At 42.1% G+C, this 19,986-nt stretch overlaps 1 protein-coding gene across 1 annotated transcript in view; it reads right to left on the bottom strand.

Moving 5' to 3' along the window:
• LOC142209725 (proton channel OTOP1-like) overlaps nt 1-12,598 on the bottom strand; it is a 35,352-nt gene extending 22,754 nt beyond the window's left edge. The window contains exons 1-2 of the mRNA XM_075281552.1: nt 12,220-12,598; nt 6,102-6,238 (exon numbers count right to left, since the gene is read on the bottom strand). Of these exons, the coding sequence (XP_075137653.1) occupies nt 6,102-6,238; nt 12,220-12,598 (516 nt within the window). The remainder of the gene's footprint in view (nt 1-6,101; nt 6,239-12,219) is intronic.
• Nucleotides 12,599-19,986: the final 7,388 nt, after the last annotated feature.

The following is a 19,986-nucleotide window of genomic DNA, read 5'->3' as shown; positions in this document are numbered from 1 at the left end:
CAGGCTGCCCACCTGACAATAAACCACATAACTGTGCTGAAAGTAACAGAAACTATTGCTCAGGTACAGTAGGGGCTAGAGAAAAAATTCCAACTGTCCCAGAATCAGTGGAGCACCTCCTGTTAAGGGATGCAAAAAGTTGGAGGTCGTGGAAATGGTGAAAGGTTTTCTTTAATTTGTTTTTATAGAATGCGAGTGTGAACACACCCTTGAAGGTGTTCTTCATTTTAGACAATTTCAACAATAAAATGATCACAATATATGCCATTGCTTCCACCCCCAGCATCAGCTATACTACGCAGGAAAAGTCTAATTTCCATTTAGCGCTTCCACAAAGGAAATAAAATGCTGTAAATGCCACCTTGATTTTATATTGCAGGTCATTTTAATTTCCATTGATGGAGCTGTGTGAAGATTTATTTTTTTGCTGGATGACTTGTAGTTCTCATAAACACTATATACTTGCCTGTCCATTTGGCTGGGGCTCCAGTGGAAAGTCTCCATTCAAGTCCATGTTTACCTTGTGTCCATGCATGAGTATGTCAGCCAATAAGTGGCCGACCATTGATTCTCCATTCGAACAGACCATCACTGCTCAACTAAAGGCAGGGTTACCATCCAAGAACAGTTGATAACCAAATCACCAGGGCCACCAGAATATCAAGATCGGATTTATTAAAATACAATATCAAACAGGAGAACAATCGGGTGCCCCTGGTCGTCACATGTAACCCACACCTGGAGACGCTGAGAGGAATCACACACAAATTACATCCACTACTGCAAAAAGACGACCGTCTAAAATCCATATTTCCAGACCCCCCTCTCCTGTGCTATAGACAGCCACCAAACCTCAGGAATATGGTTGTGAGCAGCTAACTGTCACCTCCAACTAACACAGGAACATTTCCATGCAGACAGAAAAGGTGCAAAACCTGCCGTCACATACTGACCACTGACAGGATAGAGATACCAAACTCTAACAGGGAATATAAAATCCCAGATACGTTCACCTGTAACACACCTAATGTAGTGTATTTGATCATGTGCACCAAATGTTCCACTGAAAATCTGTATGTTGGAGAGACCGGCCAGAAACTCAGAATGAGAATGAACGCACATCGCCATACAATTAGAGGACAGAGAATGGACCTTCCCATGCCAAAACATTTCTGTCAGGAAGATCATAATATCACCAATGACATGAAAATTTTGATTTTAAGAGAGAATTTTAAATCAAGGAAACAGCGACTGATTCAAGAATACAAGTGCATGACCCTACTTAACACTCTGGATAATGGAATGAATGTTTCACATGGGTTCATGTCATTCTATACAAATCACTGAACTAAGACAGCCATAAAGATAAAGAACCTGGGAATTGATTATTTGTTTTATATGTATATAGTAATAAGCCTCTTCCCCCCCTCCCTCCTGAAATCCTGTCCCTATGTGTCCAGTTGTACATAAATATGCAGCCTTCAGAAAGTGTTTTTAGATATATCTGAAGAAGAAGCCTAGAAGCTTTGAAACATCATATTCTGTCATCATTATGAGTTAGCCATTAAAAAAGGTATCACCTACTGAAGACTTGCAAGTTTTTTTGTTTTTTATATATATATTTCATACCCACTGGCTAACACGGTACAAAAACAAACATTTTCCTTGCTCAACTAAAGGTCAGGGAGATCGGGGACCTCAATGGAGACTCTCTGCTAGATCCTCAGCCAAACAGAGAGGAACTTATGAAGTTTTTGCTATTTTAAGCCTTCTTATGCTGTTAAAAAAGAAAGACTGGAACTTCCCTTTAAGTAAGAACATACTGGTTGCCAAAAATTCTCTAGAATCCCATCCACTTTGCAGGGACTTTAAAGCGTTGCGTTTTTTGGTGCAGCATTTACATCACGTGGGGCCCTGGCCGCACTCCTTTAATTATATATTAAGAAATAATTCAGCCCATAGAGTCCTAAAAATGACCCGATCAAAAAAAAAATAGTCTCTGCTTTAACATACCGAATGACATCAGCCATGTTTTATATAATGAACTTTAAAGTTTCTTTCATAAGATTTGCCTAACTTAGTCTGTCCTATTGAAAAGTTTAGAATTACAGTCGATTCTTTTTTTCCCTATTATTCCAAGCATCTCCTCCTTACAAAGTAAGAGGAATCTAAACATAGAGCAGGCATTGAAGCTCGCTATAGTCTATGGCAGCATTGTCTCACCAATGTAATTGTGTTGCAAGTGAAATATAATCACGTATAAAGGAGCAGAATTACCAGGGAGCAACTTGTACATGCCTAACACAACTTTCACAAGCCCAACCCAGTCTCACCTTCAACAGTTCCGGGGATAAAAGGTATATACACAAAAGAATCTAAATTTGTGTGTGGTCTAAAAGAAACTATAAAGTGAGGTAAGGCCGAGTCTTGGGCCAAGAAGGTGCAACCACCACAGCAGCTGCAGGATGGGAGTTGGAATAAAATCTACAACTGCTGAGACAATGTAAATATGTACCTGCAATTTTTGATTTCTCCACTTGTTTTTGTCCTTTCACATCATAATATGGGGCAGGAGGTATGAAGAGACTGAGCCCTTTCCATATACAATGGGTGCTAATATTATACAGGCAGCAGACACCACTAAGGCTAGGTTCACACCTGTGGCCGGTCTCCGGTCAGGGAATCTGTTCCCCATTCCTCTATAAGGCTAAGCACTAAAGCGCTGCGGGAAGAACCGCTGTATGAACGAATTGTGGTTCTTTCTGCAGCGCTTTTAAGAGAAAGTTCACAGAGATTTCCTCTGCAGACTTTCTCTTAACATTATATCTACAGGAAAGCCGCCGGCGTTTCCGTAGATATAATTGACATGCTGCAATCTTTTCTGGAAAAATGGGGATGGGATTCACATGAATCCCATCCACTTTGCGTACACTGTACAACGCCGCGATTTTTCCCACAGTGTCTCCGCTGCGGGCAAATCGCGGCGTTTCCGGTCCGTGGACCCTGGCCACAGGGGGCATTCACACGAAGTAAAGTGGCGCTGATTCTGGCACGATAACTGGCAGCAGAATCAGCACTGATAAAAAGACTCCCATTGAGTTCAATGGGTTCTGTCTTACGTGCGGAACACATTGAACTCAATGGGAGTCTTTTTATCAGTGCTGATTCTGCTGCGAGTTATCGTGCCAGAATCAGAGTCACTTTACTCCATATGAATGCCCCCTAAAAATTGTGAATCAGGATTTTTCTCTCTGCATTTTTCCATCGCTTTCAGGCAGAAACTGGGCGGAGGGTCGGCGGACCACATTATCACCTATGGGGTCTGCAGGTGTCCGCACGTAACCACTTTTTAAGGCAGATTAAATATCCATTCGTCCCCAAGCAGATCCCAGGAATGTCAACCTGAATGCAAGAGTGAACCTAGCATAAGAACTATGAATGGTGTCAGCACTGATGTTAACCACTGTTAACATCTTTGACACTACAGTCAATTGCAATTGCAACATTCAAGACATTACAGTGTGAACATCACCATGTTGGAATGGATTATTGTCGCTTATAAAATCCTGGGGTTTGGTGATTGGTTATCATGACAGCTGGAATTCTATCAAAGTCTCCTAAGCTTGTCATTATGGAGCCTGTATTACACCCTAGCAGGGTGTAATAGAAATGTGGTATATATACAATATACTGCAATACGGGAGCAAAAGAAACCTGGCACTGCTTTGTAGATTGAAATATTAGAAAATGTAGGGGTCAGAATGCAAAAAAAATTTTCGTTCTGAGATAACAACATCCATAAGAAAATGGTGCAGCTGAGTTGTTTCTGGCTTCCTACAAATATTACGTTTATCACATTTATTTTTTTTCAATTTTTATTCTAGTAATTGTATGATTAGATTCACATAAAAGAGGTGTAAAATAACGGTGAAAAAAGTAAATTTTTCATGGCTGCTCTGCACCCGAGAAGCACCCATAGCTTTTACTGGGCATGGCCTATATTTTGATAGTCCATTACAACAGGCCCCATTCACTGATACTGAAATTAATGTTGCCGTGTGACATCCATTATAAACAAACGGACATCACATGGCCCTTATTCACTGTTGTGTGAATGTAGCCTAAGTGTAAGTCCACACAGAGTTTTTTGGTCAGGATTTTGAGGCCGTATCTGCCTCTAAATCCTGACCAAAAAGATGGCTCCTATTGAAATCAATGGGAACCGGTCAGTTCTTTTTTCCGGGAGTTCTTTGTTCCTGCTCCTGGAAAAAGAAGCAAGATGCTCATTCTTCAGGCCATTTCACCTCATGATTCGGCCTGAAGACATTCCCTCCCGACTAGGCCCATTCACTGGGCCTAATCCGGAGTGGAGTGCATGACTGGATGCCGGTGCAGTGTAATGGTATTCAGTCTCGGCTACCCGTTTTTTGGTCCGGAATCTGAGTCAGCCTACGCCTCAGGTTCCGGACCAGAAATCCCCGTGTGAACTTATCCCAAGACTAGAATATAGAATTAGAATAGAATTATTTTATGTTACTTAATATTCTTTTCAATATACTTTATGTATTCTTTGAGTAACTGGGTAGGTGTTATGTCTGCAGAAATAACTGAGGGCGCAGTGTCTAGGAGGAGCAGCATTTACCGTATTTTTCCATCAAACCTCTCTTCTTCTCTTCCCTTTTCCATTGTGATCCAACCATTCCACCTGGGACCATAGCTAGCCTGTGACTGACTCCCCAGTAATGTTCTTGTTCCAAAGTCTTCTTTGTTTCTGGAATATGTACCGTAGTTCCCAGTACTTTTTTTAATGTTCACTCCTGGGTACTTGGCAGTCTCTAAAGGCCCTATTACTTGCATGATTCTAATCCCATTTACCATCAGCCCATTTATATGTCTTCCTGGCAAACACGTACTGATAACATGATATCATAGACTGGTACGACTGAGCCTAACACTATATCATTGTAAGGGTAAATTCACACATTCCAATTTTCACATGAAGTTTTCAAAGCCCACAATCAGGTGTGTGTCAAAAAAGGAGCAAAACTATAGAGAACTGGCGATAATTCTCTCATTTATTTCATGGTATTAGTTTTAAGACATAAAAATCAGACTGTGTAGAACCCACACTATGACCGGTTGCAAAGATAGGACCAGTCCTATATGTTGCGGCCCGGACTGACCAATATCTTGATGGTCCATTGTCATGGACTGTGAAAATATAGGTAATTCTCTAATTTTGCCTATTTTCACAGACTTCCCTTCAAGTGCAAAATGACCGTGAAACATTTTCACCACAGTTGTGTGCATGTAGCCTAACAGTTCCACCACTTAAGCCAGCCATACACATTCATTTTTCATTGGCTGAAATGACCAAAACCATTCACTTCGGCCAATGAACTGCTGGAAATTTGACAAGTAGATACCTCGAATGGTCGTTTTTGACTGGCCAAAGGCAGATTAGCCAGATCAGCCATGCTGGAAATTTTACTGCCACTCAAAAGATTGGCTACTTGTGGCCGATTGTCAGCCACCCAAATATGTCACTAAAGACAATATCGTTCCAATCCGTATCAGTCCAGGTTTCTTATTTACGACAAATGGCAGGACATATAATCCATGCCATAACATCAAATTTCCTTCAGCTAAGGAATGGTCCGGGCAGAGACAGGGGTGTGCAATGAAGATGTCTCCTGGATCTAGATTGTGGACAAGGAAAGTGTGGGATCTGCTCGTGGTCAGATCTTCTCAACTGATCTGTCTGGGCTGTCCTGAACCTGGTCACTGTGTATACCTGCCCTCATATTACCACTGCTCCCAACAACTCCCAACAGATAGGCCAGAACGGTCTGTTATCGGTACTGCCTGAGACATAACTGCAGGCCACGTTTTGCAGCAACCCGACATTTCTATATGGCTGCATTTATTTGTCTATAAGTACATATACAGAAAGATTCTTGCCATGAAAATCTTGCCGTGTGAATCAATATCTTTCCATAGGTTTAGACTACTTATTAGACTACTTATGAACATTTTCTGACATTTATGTACATGGTTTAACTAATACAGCAAATACAAGACAATTCTTTCTTATAGCCTACCTGGAAAATTGTGTGAATGATGTGGGTGACCGGGTATATTCCTTCGATTACCGGCTTGCATTCTCCAAATCCAACATAGTATCCTATTTTCAGTGCATGCATACCTATCGTGGTTCCTGCAAAGAGTCCTATGCCACCTAGACACAGGAGCCAGAGACAGACAGGTTTAATATACTGGAATATACAGGAATGTGTTTGTAGAAAACAGCACAATCGAAAATTACTTTATTTCATGCTTGTCTACTCTCCGGTAAAGAGAAGAGATGCAAGACACTCTGCCTGTGGTATTATCTACTGGGGACACTCTACTGCTGGTATTGTCTACTGGAGACACTCTACTGGTGGTATTGTCTATAGGCAACACTCTTCTGGTGGTATTGTCTACTGGGGACACTCTTCTGGTGGTATTGTCTACTGGGGACACTCTACTTGTGGTATTGTCTATTGATGACACTCTTCTGGTGGTATTGTCTACTGGGGACACTCTGCTTGTGGTATTGTCTATTGGGGACACTCTTCTGGTGGTATTGTCTATTGAGGACACTCTTCTGGTGGTATTGTTTATTGATGACACTCTTCTGGTGGTATTGTCTATTGAGGGCACTCTTCTGGTGGTATTGTTTATTGATGACACTCTTCTGGTGGTATTGTCTATTGAGGGCACTCTTCTGGTGGTATTGTTTATTGATGACACTCTTCTGGTGGTATTGTCTATTGGGGACACTCTTCTGGTGGTATTGTATATTGATGACCCTCTTCTGGTGGTATTTTCTATATGGGACACTCTTCTGGTGGTATTGTTTATTGGGAACACTCTTCTGGTGGTATTGTCTATTGGGGACACTCTTCTGGTGGTATTGTCTATTTGGGACACTCTTCTGATAGTATTGTTTATTGGGGACACCTTTCTGGTGGTATTGTCTATAGGGGACACTCTTCTGATGGTAATGTTTCTTGGGAGAATCTGCCGGCGGTATTGTTTATTGGGGACACGGCTAGTGGTGTTGTTTATTGGCGGATACTCTTCTGGTGGTGTTGATTATTGTGGACACTCTATTGGTGGCATTGTTTTTATGGGTCACTCTACTGTAGGACACTCTGCTGGTGGTATTGTTAATTGTGGGACATTCTGCTGGTGGTGTTGTTTATTTGATACTCTCTTGGTGGTGTTTATTGGGGACACTGTTGGCGGTGTTATTTATTGTGGCACACTCTGCTGGTGGTGTTTATTGGGAGACACTATGCTGGTAGTGATATTTATTGGGTACTCTCTACTAACACTATTGGGGGGGGGGCATTGTTCTGAAAAGTGAAACATGTAAGTAATGTCAGATAAATGTTGTATTCCAATTACAATGGGTTTATAAAGTCAGTTTTAACAAGGTCCCAACTATGCCTCCTGCACAAAAGATGACCCCAAGAAAGATGTCAGTATTTCTTCTCTCATTTTAGGAAGTTCTTATTGGTTGGTGACACTGAACACTGGCACTATTCTGTATTCCACAGGGCAGTCTTTATTGATGAGGGCCATAGTGGATTCATTATATTTGATCTTAATCTCGTGCTACCTGAGATGCAATTTTGCAGATCTTATCTTCAACCTTGGAGAATTTTCAAGAGATTTATTGACAGAGATACTAACCAAGGACGTGACCGACTTCACTAACAAACTGCCATGGTCAAGTGAGGGGCAATCCACTAGTCAAATTAAAATAGTGACACAGTGCCACCATGTTATTGGAAATAAGTCTTAGGCCAGTCATACGGTGTCGCCCTTATTAACGCCAGCGACACAATGATCCCACTGGTAGCATCATATTGCCTGCCGCCTCCTCCTAACCCTTCATTGTCTGTATTAGAAGGATGTGATCATTGTATCCTACAAAACCAAAAACTATAAACGCAGCAGAGCCAAGTTGGTCACTGGGCACAGCTTCATGTTTGATCCATGGTTGTATTGTTTTATTACACAATGTATTAAGAATCATATTCATCTCTGCTATATCTGTACAGAGCTAACACCTAATGTCACTACAGATCAGTTTTCACTTGGCTCACATATAATGTTCCTCACAAAAAATATACAAGATATAGCCTACAATTGTAGCTGTTATTTATAGATACGAAGCCAAATTGGTGGAAATAGAAGCGGAGAGGTGTAGCATTCATCGTGTACATTTAATACTGGTCACATTTGCCCAGAGGCCAGGCCACCACCTAAGCTTCCTTTCTTGAGTTCAGTGCTTTATAGATTTTTCCATCAGACTAGATCAGGTTTTGGTCTCCTGGGACAGGTGCGTGTTCAGGCAGTACCTTTGTTGGGCTAAATTCACACAATGTCACAATGTGTTTTGTTGCATATAAATTTCCTGTGTACTAACACACCCCCACCTTTACCTAGCCAAAACTACTGGCTAAGTATACAGTGTATTTACTGGTGCTGGTTTTGAGAGTTTTTGTTTGGTGTGATCTTGACCAATAAAAGTCACAAAATAGCACATATAAGAAAAAAAAGAAACGGGAGTATCTTTATAATAGGATGACTCCACACCGGGGATGGACATACCATTGGTGCTGTGGGTCAGGGGGAACCCTATCACCTTAACCCTGACTCTTTGCATCCTCCAATAGGCACTCTCTTTTCTGCTCTCTACTGTCAGGTGGGCAGTCCTAGGCTGGAACACAAATTCTGGGACCGCCTACCTGACAGAAGAGAGCCTAACTAGCATATTGGGAGCTGAAGCTAACACAAAATATTAATATTAATAATATAATGTAAAATAATAGTATAGTATTAGATTAATTTAATATGAATTATTACCCAGGAATAGAAATGAACGAATCAAAGCTGGCAAAGTGGAATTCGATCCGATTTCCATTGAATCCGGATTTTCTCACGCTTCCTGGAAACCAATCTAATTTTTTCTGAAAATGGCTGCTGCACATGTTAGAACATGGGGCAATGAACTATGGTAACGCGGGATCACCCACAATGCCATCCATGCAGCCAATCAGCAGCCCTGTGATGTCACAGCCCTTTAGTCCCTTTGCGACTGCCCACGGCATCGGGAGCTGTAACTGACAACTAACATCCTGCTCCATAACCCCAACAGCTCCGATTGGGTATTTTAATCCCTTGGATGACGCGGTCAAACATGACTGAAGCATCCAAGGGGTTCTGCCATGCTACATGTCCCCCCGATCTCAACCAGAGGGCGCCGATATGCATCTTCTGCAGCCTGGGGTCTGACCAGTGACCCAGACTGCTAGTAGCCCCGGGTACCTGGTTGATCATGCCCAGAAGTGAGGAAGTCCGCCTATGCATCTGCAATTCATGTGTATTGCAGTCTATAGTGCTGAACCAGCAATCAGTGCAACAGTGCACAGTGGAACAGTGGGGGCTAGAGAAAAAAAAATCCAACTGTGCTGGAATATAATGGTGGGGTCTCTATTGAAAGATGCAAAAAGTTGGAGTAAGTGGTGAAAAGTCTTCATTAAATTGCAAGTAAATGACTAAGCTAGTGAACTTCATGGGTAACATTTACTGGGAGAATGCTAAATGTAATGGGGAACTCTATTCTGTGATATTGGGTAAGCAAGGGACCAATAACTGTCCCTCAGCTGTTTTTGAATGGTCATACACACAAGATGAATCTAGGGTAAACTTGCCAATCTCTAGAAAAATGGACAACCATCTAATGGGTTTGTTGGTCTCTCTGCTCTACCAATGTCGGAGAAACAAGTGTCGGGCACAAGAAATTGATCGATTTGATGGCTTCTCCATATGATCAGATTAGTAGGGGTCTGTGTAGTGGCTGAGCTGGACTATTGCTATTCAGCTCCCATTCAAGTGGACAATGTATTCAACACCCACCTGGTCAATGCTTTACTGACCTGCTGGTGACTGTAGTGCCAATAGCTATTAATGGGCAAGCATAAGCAACCCTGAATTGGGTATGTCTGTTACCTTGGACCTCCCCCTGTCTTTACTACATGAAATACTAGGAAATATGGAGAGCTGCCAACAATTATGGTGTTATATGATCTAATGTGGAGAAACAATATTGTATTGAATTAATACAATGGGTTAGGAAATATTTGATATACAGACTGTGTAGTGTTTTCTGTTCTCCATTACTTTCTCTAGATCTCTAGTATTTTTTAACTTTTACACTGACAATTTTCACAGCTGTAATAAAAACCTAAAACCTGGATTACAAAATAAAAAAACTCATCTGATGCTTCTTCCCATCCCAAATATTTTCAGTCTGGAAACTTGGATATTGTAAAAATGCCACAGTCGGCTCTTCCTGAGGCCTACAAGTTTCACCGCCTTCGCCGCCAAAAGAAGATGCATGAAGACAATGTTCCAGAAGAAGATGGAGGCGGCGCTGGAGAGTTCTCTGGCAGCACTGGGGACGAGTGCGAGAAAACTAATTTGCATATCGCCGAAAAACAGATTTTTAACCGAACGGCAGGGTGAAAAAGACATCTAAAGGTAGGAGAAGAATAGCCTTTCTTAAGGCTATTACGACGTGTCAACTAGAAAAAAAAAGTTTTTAATGGTAGAATCCCTTTAAATCTTCCATTCGCATAATTTTACCCAAACACCAACCATTGGTGGCTTCTGTACCCTCCACAACAATTAGGAGAATACAACTTCTTGAGTCTATTTGAAAGACTGGATACCATCTACCTTATGAAGTGAAAACTCTTTGAGACGACCACCCAAAATTGCCTTAAAAAGAGGTCTTCTAGGGGGTGGTCTCAAAGAAGATGGCTAGTATGGAGAACTTTGTATCAGAAAATGTGATCTAGAAGGGGCCACACGGTGGCTCAGTGGTTAGTACTGCAGCCTTGCAGCGCTGGAGTCCTGGTGTTCAAATCCCGCCAAGGGCAAAAAACCATCTGCAAGGCGTTTGTATGTTCTCCCCGTGTTTGCATGGATTTCCATCCCATATTCCAAAAAAGACATACTGATAGGGAAAAATGTACATTGTGAGCTCTATGTGGGGCTCACAATCTACATTTAAAAAAAAAAAAAAAAAAAAAGAAAATCTGGGTAAGGGGATGGTCTTCTAAAAGAGGTGATTTTTAGGAGATGTTTCACTGTCATTTGTTTCTCACGTCTGACTGCCATGAAAAGATCTAAGAGAAAATATAAAGATCTTCTGCCTTTGTTCATGCGAGAAAGAAACCTCAAGATCTTACTCACATGCTCTTATAAAAACCAGGACTGAGTCAGGCTTTGGTGTAATCTATAAGTTATGAATAGTATTCCAGCTGTCCTATTACACACTTCCTTAATATTTTTTTTACCCCCAGGAAAAATTTGAGGCCTACACCCATGGATGTTAACAGGAATGGCCAACTCTTCCCTGATAGATGCTATATGTACGATTTCAATGCTTTACCCTTTTGTGTCTGGAAGGGCTTATTCCCTTCTCTCCACTAACAACTAGAGATAGGCGAACCACTTCAGCCCAAGCTGGGTTCGACGCAAATATTACATGTTGTTCAGTTTTTAACTAAACTGAGCCATTTGGGTCTGAAGAGACCCCAGACAGCCCCGTACCTCTATTATTTATTTTATTTTTTATTCGTTTTTTCTCTATATTAATGCAGGAGGCTGCCGCTCTCCTCTGCTGGTCCAGATGTCTGCGTCTCAGCGCAGGTGGCGTCATCACACCGCCTACGCTGAGACGCAAACGTCTTACTGCTGGGAGAAGAGGAGGCGGCGGCAGCAGGAACAGCGCAAGGTCGGTAAGTAAAATAACTATTTTTTTTGTTTTATAATAGGCCGCTACCTGCTGGAGTATCCCCAGCAGGTAGCGGCCTATTTACCAACCTCCCCGGACCCATTCACTGCTGCCCCCGCTTCCCCTTGTACTATAGGCCACGGAGGGTGGCAGTGAATAGGCCCAGGCCGCGATCCCACTACCACTATTATTATACTCGGGGGTCGCCTTGGGACCCCGCCATTCCTAGTTATGCCAGTGTCTAGCCCTACCTAACAGGATTTTCGTTTCTGTGAGTCCAACCTTAGCCTGCTGTGTGAGCGCTAGTGGGACATGCGGAATGTTGTAGCAACTAAAATAATAGAGATATTTTTACTTACATTTTAACCACCTGGCGCCAGCGTGCCCATCTTTCTCAGCAGGAGCCCATTTCTTTCTAATACCTTTAGCAATATAAAAAATCATCCAGAGAACCTGAATGAGCATTAGAGCGATGAGGAAGGACAGCCGCTCGCTTTCCGTCAGGCCGATGATATTTAAGTAAGTAGCAAACATAAGAAGAAGTCCAACGATGAAAATATTAATGCCATACTGACTGCTGGCAACCTCGCTGTTCTTATGCCGCTTACTAGATATCTTTCTAAAGGCTCCTATATGAAGGTCAGTTATTATGGGAGGTGGAGGAGGAGGAGGAATTACTTCATCCATTATTTCCAGAGGGATTCCATTCCATGTAGCATGCCCGCTTTTTTCGATCATGTTTCGAAAAATTCACGATAGGAAATACCTGTAATGAACCATAGGGATTAAATATATGTGTTCCGGACAGTATGGCAGAGCTGTGTTTGTTATCATATCATTGCAGTACTGAAAGCAACAACTTCATTATCTTAATTGCAGCACCAATGAATTAATACATCTTCTTTACATAATTTACATAATTTATATTATATTTACGTTCATTTTTTTCTCAATAACACGTCTGAATAGACTTAAGAAAGGCTATTCTTCTCCTAGTTAATACACAAATGCCATGATGACCCATGACATGATAGTCCCAAACACGTAGCCTTTGCTGTATGATGATTTTCCTAGTCAAGATGTGACTTTTTTATCTTCAAATGAAATAAGGGCCCATTCACACTACGGATACGCTGACTGATTCTGAACGTTAAAACACGTTCAGAATCAGCGCGTATAAAGCAGATCCCATTCACTTCAATAGGAGTGCTCGCAGAGAAAAAAGCAGCCCATTCATTTCAATGAGGAGCGCTCGTATGCCGGCTCCTATTGAAATGAATGGGATCTGCTTTATACGCGCTGATTCTGAACGTGTTTTAACATTCAGAATCAGTCAGCGTATCCGTAGTGTGAATGGGCCCTAAAAGTTAATTTTTACCATACACGTTTGGATATATGGAATTACAGTCAAAGCTGGATTTTACTACAAATTGTGACTATTCTTCTCCTATCTTTTGATGTCTTCTCCGCGCCGCCATTCGCTTGACATCCCGTTTTTGTCAGTATTAAAATGAGTTCTCTCGCAGCACTGGAAAAGCAGTGGGGGTGTCCCCAATGCTGCGAGAGAACTCTCTCCAGTGCTGCCTCCATCTTCTTCAGCAACGGCCTCTTCACACGTCTTCTTCTGACACGCGGGGGTCAAAATCCAACGCATGCGCAAGTCAGCTCTGACATCAGGCCTCAGGTAGAGCTCACTTCACATGCGGGTGGCCATTTTTTTATGGCCGCTTACGCGAGCATGCAGACTACGCTCCTGTAGTTCTAGGGCTGCCTGCATGTGAAGTCGGCCCTGCCGAGGCCCGGTGGCAGAGCCGACTTGCGCATGCGTTGAATTTTGACCCCTCCCCCGCGCGCCGGAAGAAGACACGTGAAGAGGCCGTTGGTGGAGGCGGTGCTGGAGAGTTCTCTCGCAGCATTGGGGACGCCCCCAGTGCTATTTGAGCGCTGTGGTCCGTCCCCAGTGCTGCAAGAGAACTCATTTGCACACCGACAAAAACCGGGATCTCAAGCGAACGGTGGTGCGGAGAAGACATTGAGAGGTAGGAGAAGAATAGGCTTTCTTAAGGCTATTCCAACATGTTAGTGAGAAAAAAATAAGTTTCAATGATAGGATCCCTTTAAAGAGGTTGTCCAAGAATTTACGTTTAGGATGAAATCTCACGTGGGACAAACTCAGAGGAAAAAAAGCGCTGCGTTTTTGGAAATCACAGAATGTCAAATATACCTACAGAAACACTGACAGTTTTCATATAGATATAATGGAAGCAGAAAGTCCGCAGGGGAAAACCGGACTTTCTGTGAAAAGCGCTGCGGGAAAACCGCAATGCGTTTCTGCTGCGGTTTTTCCCACAGTGCTTTTGGGCTGCAGCCCACTGCATGGGGCCTTAGCTTTAAGATCTATCCTTAGAATAAGCCATAAATATTTGATCAATGGGACAGGATGCCCTCCCATGAAACAACTATATGGGCCAATTCTGACTCCTGTACTATACACAACACAGTGCGGGAAGCAGTTGGCTCCGATCCCCATATTGTGGACAGGCACTGAGCTGCAATACTGGGCTCCTGTCCTGTATACAGGGTACAAAGCCATTTGCTTCCGGCCCCGTGTTGTCTATAATACAGGCATCAGAAGCATCTCCATGTCAGCCCCCCATCAATCAGATATTTATAGCCTATCCTAAGGACAGACCATAAAAAATAAATTAATGGACAAAAATAAACTTAAAGAAATTGGACTTGTTACTACATGGACTATTGCATATTGAGGGCAATTTATATATTTAACCATTTGTAAATTTTATTTCAATTTGCTGATCAGAATAAAAAATAAATTCTAGAATTCTGGGAAGCCTCAACTAAATGTTGACAAAATGACATAAATTTGCACTAGTAATTTGCTGACATGAAAAATTCCCAAGATTACTACAATCTCAATATTTTCCTAGGGTTCAGGCACGTGACTGGTGCCGAAATATATTAATTTACTTTATTTTTTAAAAAAATTTTAGGACTTTTTTTTTTTAAAGAATGGAGGAATCTGGAAAATAAGGATTTTAATCACCTTAGCTCATGTTCTTATTGTAAGAAAGATTTTGGTGGGAAATTTTTCACCTTTAAGCAATTTATACACATGAGATGGCAGCCAACCCCACCAATGGGTTTGGGAAGACCATCTAATGTATATGAGGGCTGCCCGACCCTCCTCATCTGCCTGATTGTTTTGTTGTAAGGGAGTCTTGCGGTGGCTTTGTCCCCTCTCCGAGCTCAGTAGGGTGCATGTGTAATATAGAGACGGCCAAGCATGTGCATGTGATGGCCAATAGTTATCTAAAATGTCTAAAAGCTGACTTTTGTGGAATGAAACATCTTTCGTCCATGATGGATCATTCCTTGAAAGAAAATTCCCTAGAACGTTGCAAGAAAGATTTGGATTCTGGTCCTGGTGTCATTATTAGAAAATGTGTGATCCATCACTAAAGACGTCTTGTGGTGTGAAAATGATTCTGAGGACCAAATAGATCAATAAAAAATAAATTGTCCTAACAAACACAAGCTCTATTATGTCTCTTCTACGGTTACACATTTATCAGGGACATTTGATATATTGTATCACTGTCAGCACTTGAACTTGTACTCGAGGGAAAAGATCAGCAGATCATGTCCTGGGCTCGAAGTAATGCATCTCCCTTACCTGGCTGATGTGATTCAGAACTCCCCAATGAATCCTCTATTGTGGCAGGGCTGGTTCAGGTGTTCTGAGCAATTTCTATGTTTGATCCCTCTTAAATAGGTTTGTTGAGTGACGTCAGCAGAAAGGCGTCACTTATAATAGGATAAGATTGCAACAAGGATATTAGAACTAGGACTTGTGATTGTACATACTGTATAATATATGCTAGGCAAGCAGAGCTGAAGCAGCAAAGCCCATAAAAAGATGTCGAATTCTAATACCTCCATAATATCCCATTGTCTTAAACAAGGAAAGATACTTAAATACGGTAAACATACTTTTTGATGTCAAAGTGCAAATTTGCTGCCATGAAAATCAAGTTTTTTGTTCGTGCAAATGAGATCGGGGCATGGCTGCATTTATCGCAGCGCCGTTTTTCACCTGTGGTCACTACACATTGGGACTATAGATGACTGAACCGGTTTGGGATGAATTGTGTTTCACCAAAATTTTCAAAAGTTTTAATTGCCTTTTAGAAAAATATTGCCCAAGTTTGTATGTACCCTAAAATATTACTAAAGAAAACTGCAGGTCACCTCACAAAAACCAAGCTCTTTTGACAACATAATGACATTGGCATGCCCCATGTGACTGCTGAGGCCCAATCACAGTCCTCAGCTGAGGTCCTGGAGGCTGGAAGAGGCCAGAAGAAGACCTCAAGGGATAGCCAGGATGCCCAGGAGAGGTGAGGGAAGGTTAATATAACCGCTATCTTTCCACGCCTGCCCTGGGCCTCCAATTGTCATCATCTGTGGTCTGAAATCTTATTCAACCCAGAACTAATCTTTGGGCCGAGCCACCCAAATCTGGAACAAAATTAATCTTCGCAGATTCACCCATCTCTATTTGGGACCCGTCAGTTATTACATTTGTGATATCCAGAGGATAAAATGGATGCTTTAGCAAATGTTGCCAAATGAGGGAGATAACTGATGACCATGGAAGGAGGGAGATACTGATGACCATGGAAGGAGGGAGATGCTGATGACCATGGAAGGAGGGAGATACTGGTGACCATGGAAGGAGGGAGATACTAATGACCATGGAAGGAGGGAGATACTAATGACCATGGAAGGAGGGAGATACTGATGACCATGGAAGGAGGGAGATACTAATGACCATGGAAGGAGGGAGATACTAGTAACCATGGGAGTAGAGAGAGACTAAAGACCATGGAAGGAGGGAAATACTGATGACCATGGAAGGAGAGAAATAATGATGACCATGGAAGGAGGGAAATACTAATGACCATGGGACTAGGGAGATACTGATGAACATGTATGTAGGGAGATACTGATGACCATGGAAGGAGGGAGATACTTATGAACATGTACGTAGGGAGATACTGATGACCATGGAAGAAGGTAGATAATAATGACCATGGAAGGAGGGAGCTACTAAAGTCCATGGGAGTAGGGAGATATTGATGTTCATGTACAGTAAATGAGGGGAAATCAGTTTAAAAGATACTGCTAAAAAAACAAGTTGTCCCACAAAAAACAAGTCCACATTGAGAAAAGTCAACAAAATACAAACAAGTTATGATTGTTAAAATGTGAAGAGGCAAGACAAAATACATACTGTGTCCTTCACTCCAAAACTGACTGGTATCTTAACAGGCCATATCCTGAAATGTTCCAATGTACCATTGTCATAGAACTTTCATAGAACTGTAAAGCCTTCACTTTCCAAGATCTGCTTTTGCTGTCAATGAACTGGAACATTCTCACTATACCCAGAAGCTTAATACATTGTACTTCTCCAATTACAATAGGAAAGACATTTGTGATGCTGATATATTGTCTAGACTGGATACAATGAGAAACATTTCTGAAAACTGGTTATAAGGAAACTGTCTTTGTGCTCAAAGCAACCAATCAGAGCATAGCTTTCATTTTTTCACCATTTTTGCTTATGTTGTGCCAAAAATTGTATGGTTGTAACTGCAAGTTAAGTTTTTTGTCTACAGATTGTATGTACAAGTCTTGCACCAAATATTTGTCTCAAGGTGAGTCAGAATTTTGGAGCTTCCAGAAATGCTCCATACTTATGAAGGTCAGAACATCAGATTCATAATTAAGTCTAAAACTAAAACAGGATTTGTAATTTAAGACAGGGCAAAGATCAACAGTATTGATAAACGCGCCCCATTGTCCTTCATGTTGGTGGTAAACATTGATCAATATTTATAAACAATTAGGAAATTTGGAAAAATTCACAATTTTAAAAATGTGAAATTCTCTGCTTTTCACACATACAACACACATACATCAATAAACATTATCTACCATATCTCTGCTTTATATTGGCATCATCTTTTAATTATCCTTTAATTTATAAATTGGATTGGATGTTACAAGGCTTACAAGTGTAACAGCAATTTTCCAGACTTACGAGAAAATTTCCCAAACTAATTTCTTAGGGACCACTTCAGTTCTGATGGGGATTATAAAAACTGTGCGATATATATTAAAGGGGTTGTCCGAGGTTAATCTTTTTTACAGCCTTTGCTCAGGATAGGCCATAAATGCCTGATCAGTAGGGGGCTGACACATGGCCCCATCAGCTGTATGGAGCCACTTCTGGATCCCTGTTCTGTACACAACGCAGGCCTGGAAGCAGAAAGCGCCATCTGCTGTTTAGTCGCCCGGTGCCTCCCACTGACTTCAATAAGTGCCGAGATGTAGTGAAGGTGCCAGCTGATAAACAGTGGACAGAGCTTTCTGCTTATGGCCCCGTTTTTTGTACAGGACTGATGCCAGAAGTGGCTCTGTACAGCTGATCGGTCCGGGGACTGGGTATCCTGAGAATAAACCATAACAAATTGTGCCTGGACAGCTCCTTTAATATAACATATAACACCCCCCCACCCCCCCCAATGCACAGCACTTTAAAGAGGTTGTGCAGTATAATTTTATTCATCTTTATAATTAGTCCGGAGGAGGTGATCTCATCTCACCCCCCAAAAAATCCAAAAAAAAACGTACTAAACATACTCGCCTATTCCTAGTGCTCCAGTGTCCTCCTAGCACGGTCCAGTCCTGCAGCTCTGCTGTCTTCTGAAGTCTTCATAAGCTGTGACTTCCCAGGTCCCTTCCCTTAGGCTGCTGATTGGCCTCAGGGGTCACATGACGTCACAGGTAGTCACATGCAGAGGGAACTTCAGCTGGAAGAAAAGAGAGCTGGATGACCGAACCGCACTGGGAGACACTGGGAACAGGAGAGAAAATATATATTTTTTTTTTCACCTGTAATTAAAAAAAAAAAATGTTATCCTGTACAACCCCTTTAAATGTTCCCCAGACTATTGGCTTCCTTCACTGCAGGACATTAAACTGGGGGTAACTATAGGGGGATATTAAAACGTAGGGATAGCTGGAGGGAGACATTAAACTGGGGGCAACTAGAGGCGGACTGGTCCCCCTCCAGCTACTCTCAAAGTTTAATGTCCTCTTCCAGTGACCTCCATTGTTTAATGTTCCCCTCCAGTTATCTGCAAGTTTAATGTCTGTCTTAATGTCTCCCCCAGTTTAAGTGCCCCCCTTTCGTCTGCCCCCCTTTTAATGTCCCCCTCCATCTCTGCCCCAGTTTCATGCCCCCCCCCTCCATCTCTGCTCCCAGATTCATGTCCCCCCTACATCTATCCCCAGTTTCATGTTCCCTCTTCATCTGCCTCCAATTTAATATTCCCTCATCATCTCTGCCCCAGGTTCATGCCCCCCCCCCCTTCAGTATTATATGTTTCACAGTGGCCCCCCACGCAGTATTAAATGCTCCATTTTGAGCCTTCATACAGTATTATATGCTTCACAGTAGGATCCCCACACACAGTATATGCTGTACAGTAGGGTCCCTCACACAGTATTATATGCACCACAGTAGACCCCCCCCCCCCACAGTATTATATGCACCACAGTAGGGTCCCCCACACACAGTATTTTATGGTGCACAATAGGGCCCGCCACCCCCCCCTCAACCCTCCCCCCGAGTTTTATACTTACCTGAAGTCTCCCGAAGGGCAGCCACACGTCCTCCTCCATCTTCTGACTGCAGGCGTCAGGGCAGAAGTCACACTCTGCAGTCACTGCAGGCCGTGGTCACGTGGACCGTGGCCTACACTGATAGCTTTCAGCGGTATGTGCATTTGCACATACCGCTGAAAGCAGCAATCGCTCACTAACAGGGAATCCTGTACCGGTGGAGAAAAAGTGCTGTAACTTAAAAGCTAGAACATTTTGAAAGAAAATTGTGATTATTTTTTTTCCAAATTTCCAATTTTGTTTATAAATAGATACAAAAATACTGATCAATGTTTACCACTAACATAAAGTGCAATGTGTCACGAAAAAACAATCTCAAAATCCCTTGAGTCAAGGCCTATATTTAAACCACA

The sequence above is a fragment of the Leptodactylus fuscus genome, chromosome 1, assembly GCF_031893055.1.
Source record: "Leptodactylus fuscus isolate aLepFus1 chromosome 1, aLepFus1.hap2, whole genome shotgun sequence".
NCBI classification, from domain to species: domain Eukaryota; kingdom Metazoa; phylum Chordata; class Amphibia; order Anura; family Leptodactylidae; genus Leptodactylus; species Leptodactylus fuscus.
The sequence above is the reverse complement of the archived record's forward strand: the minus strand, read 5'-3'. Positions and strand labels throughout refer to the sequence as shown.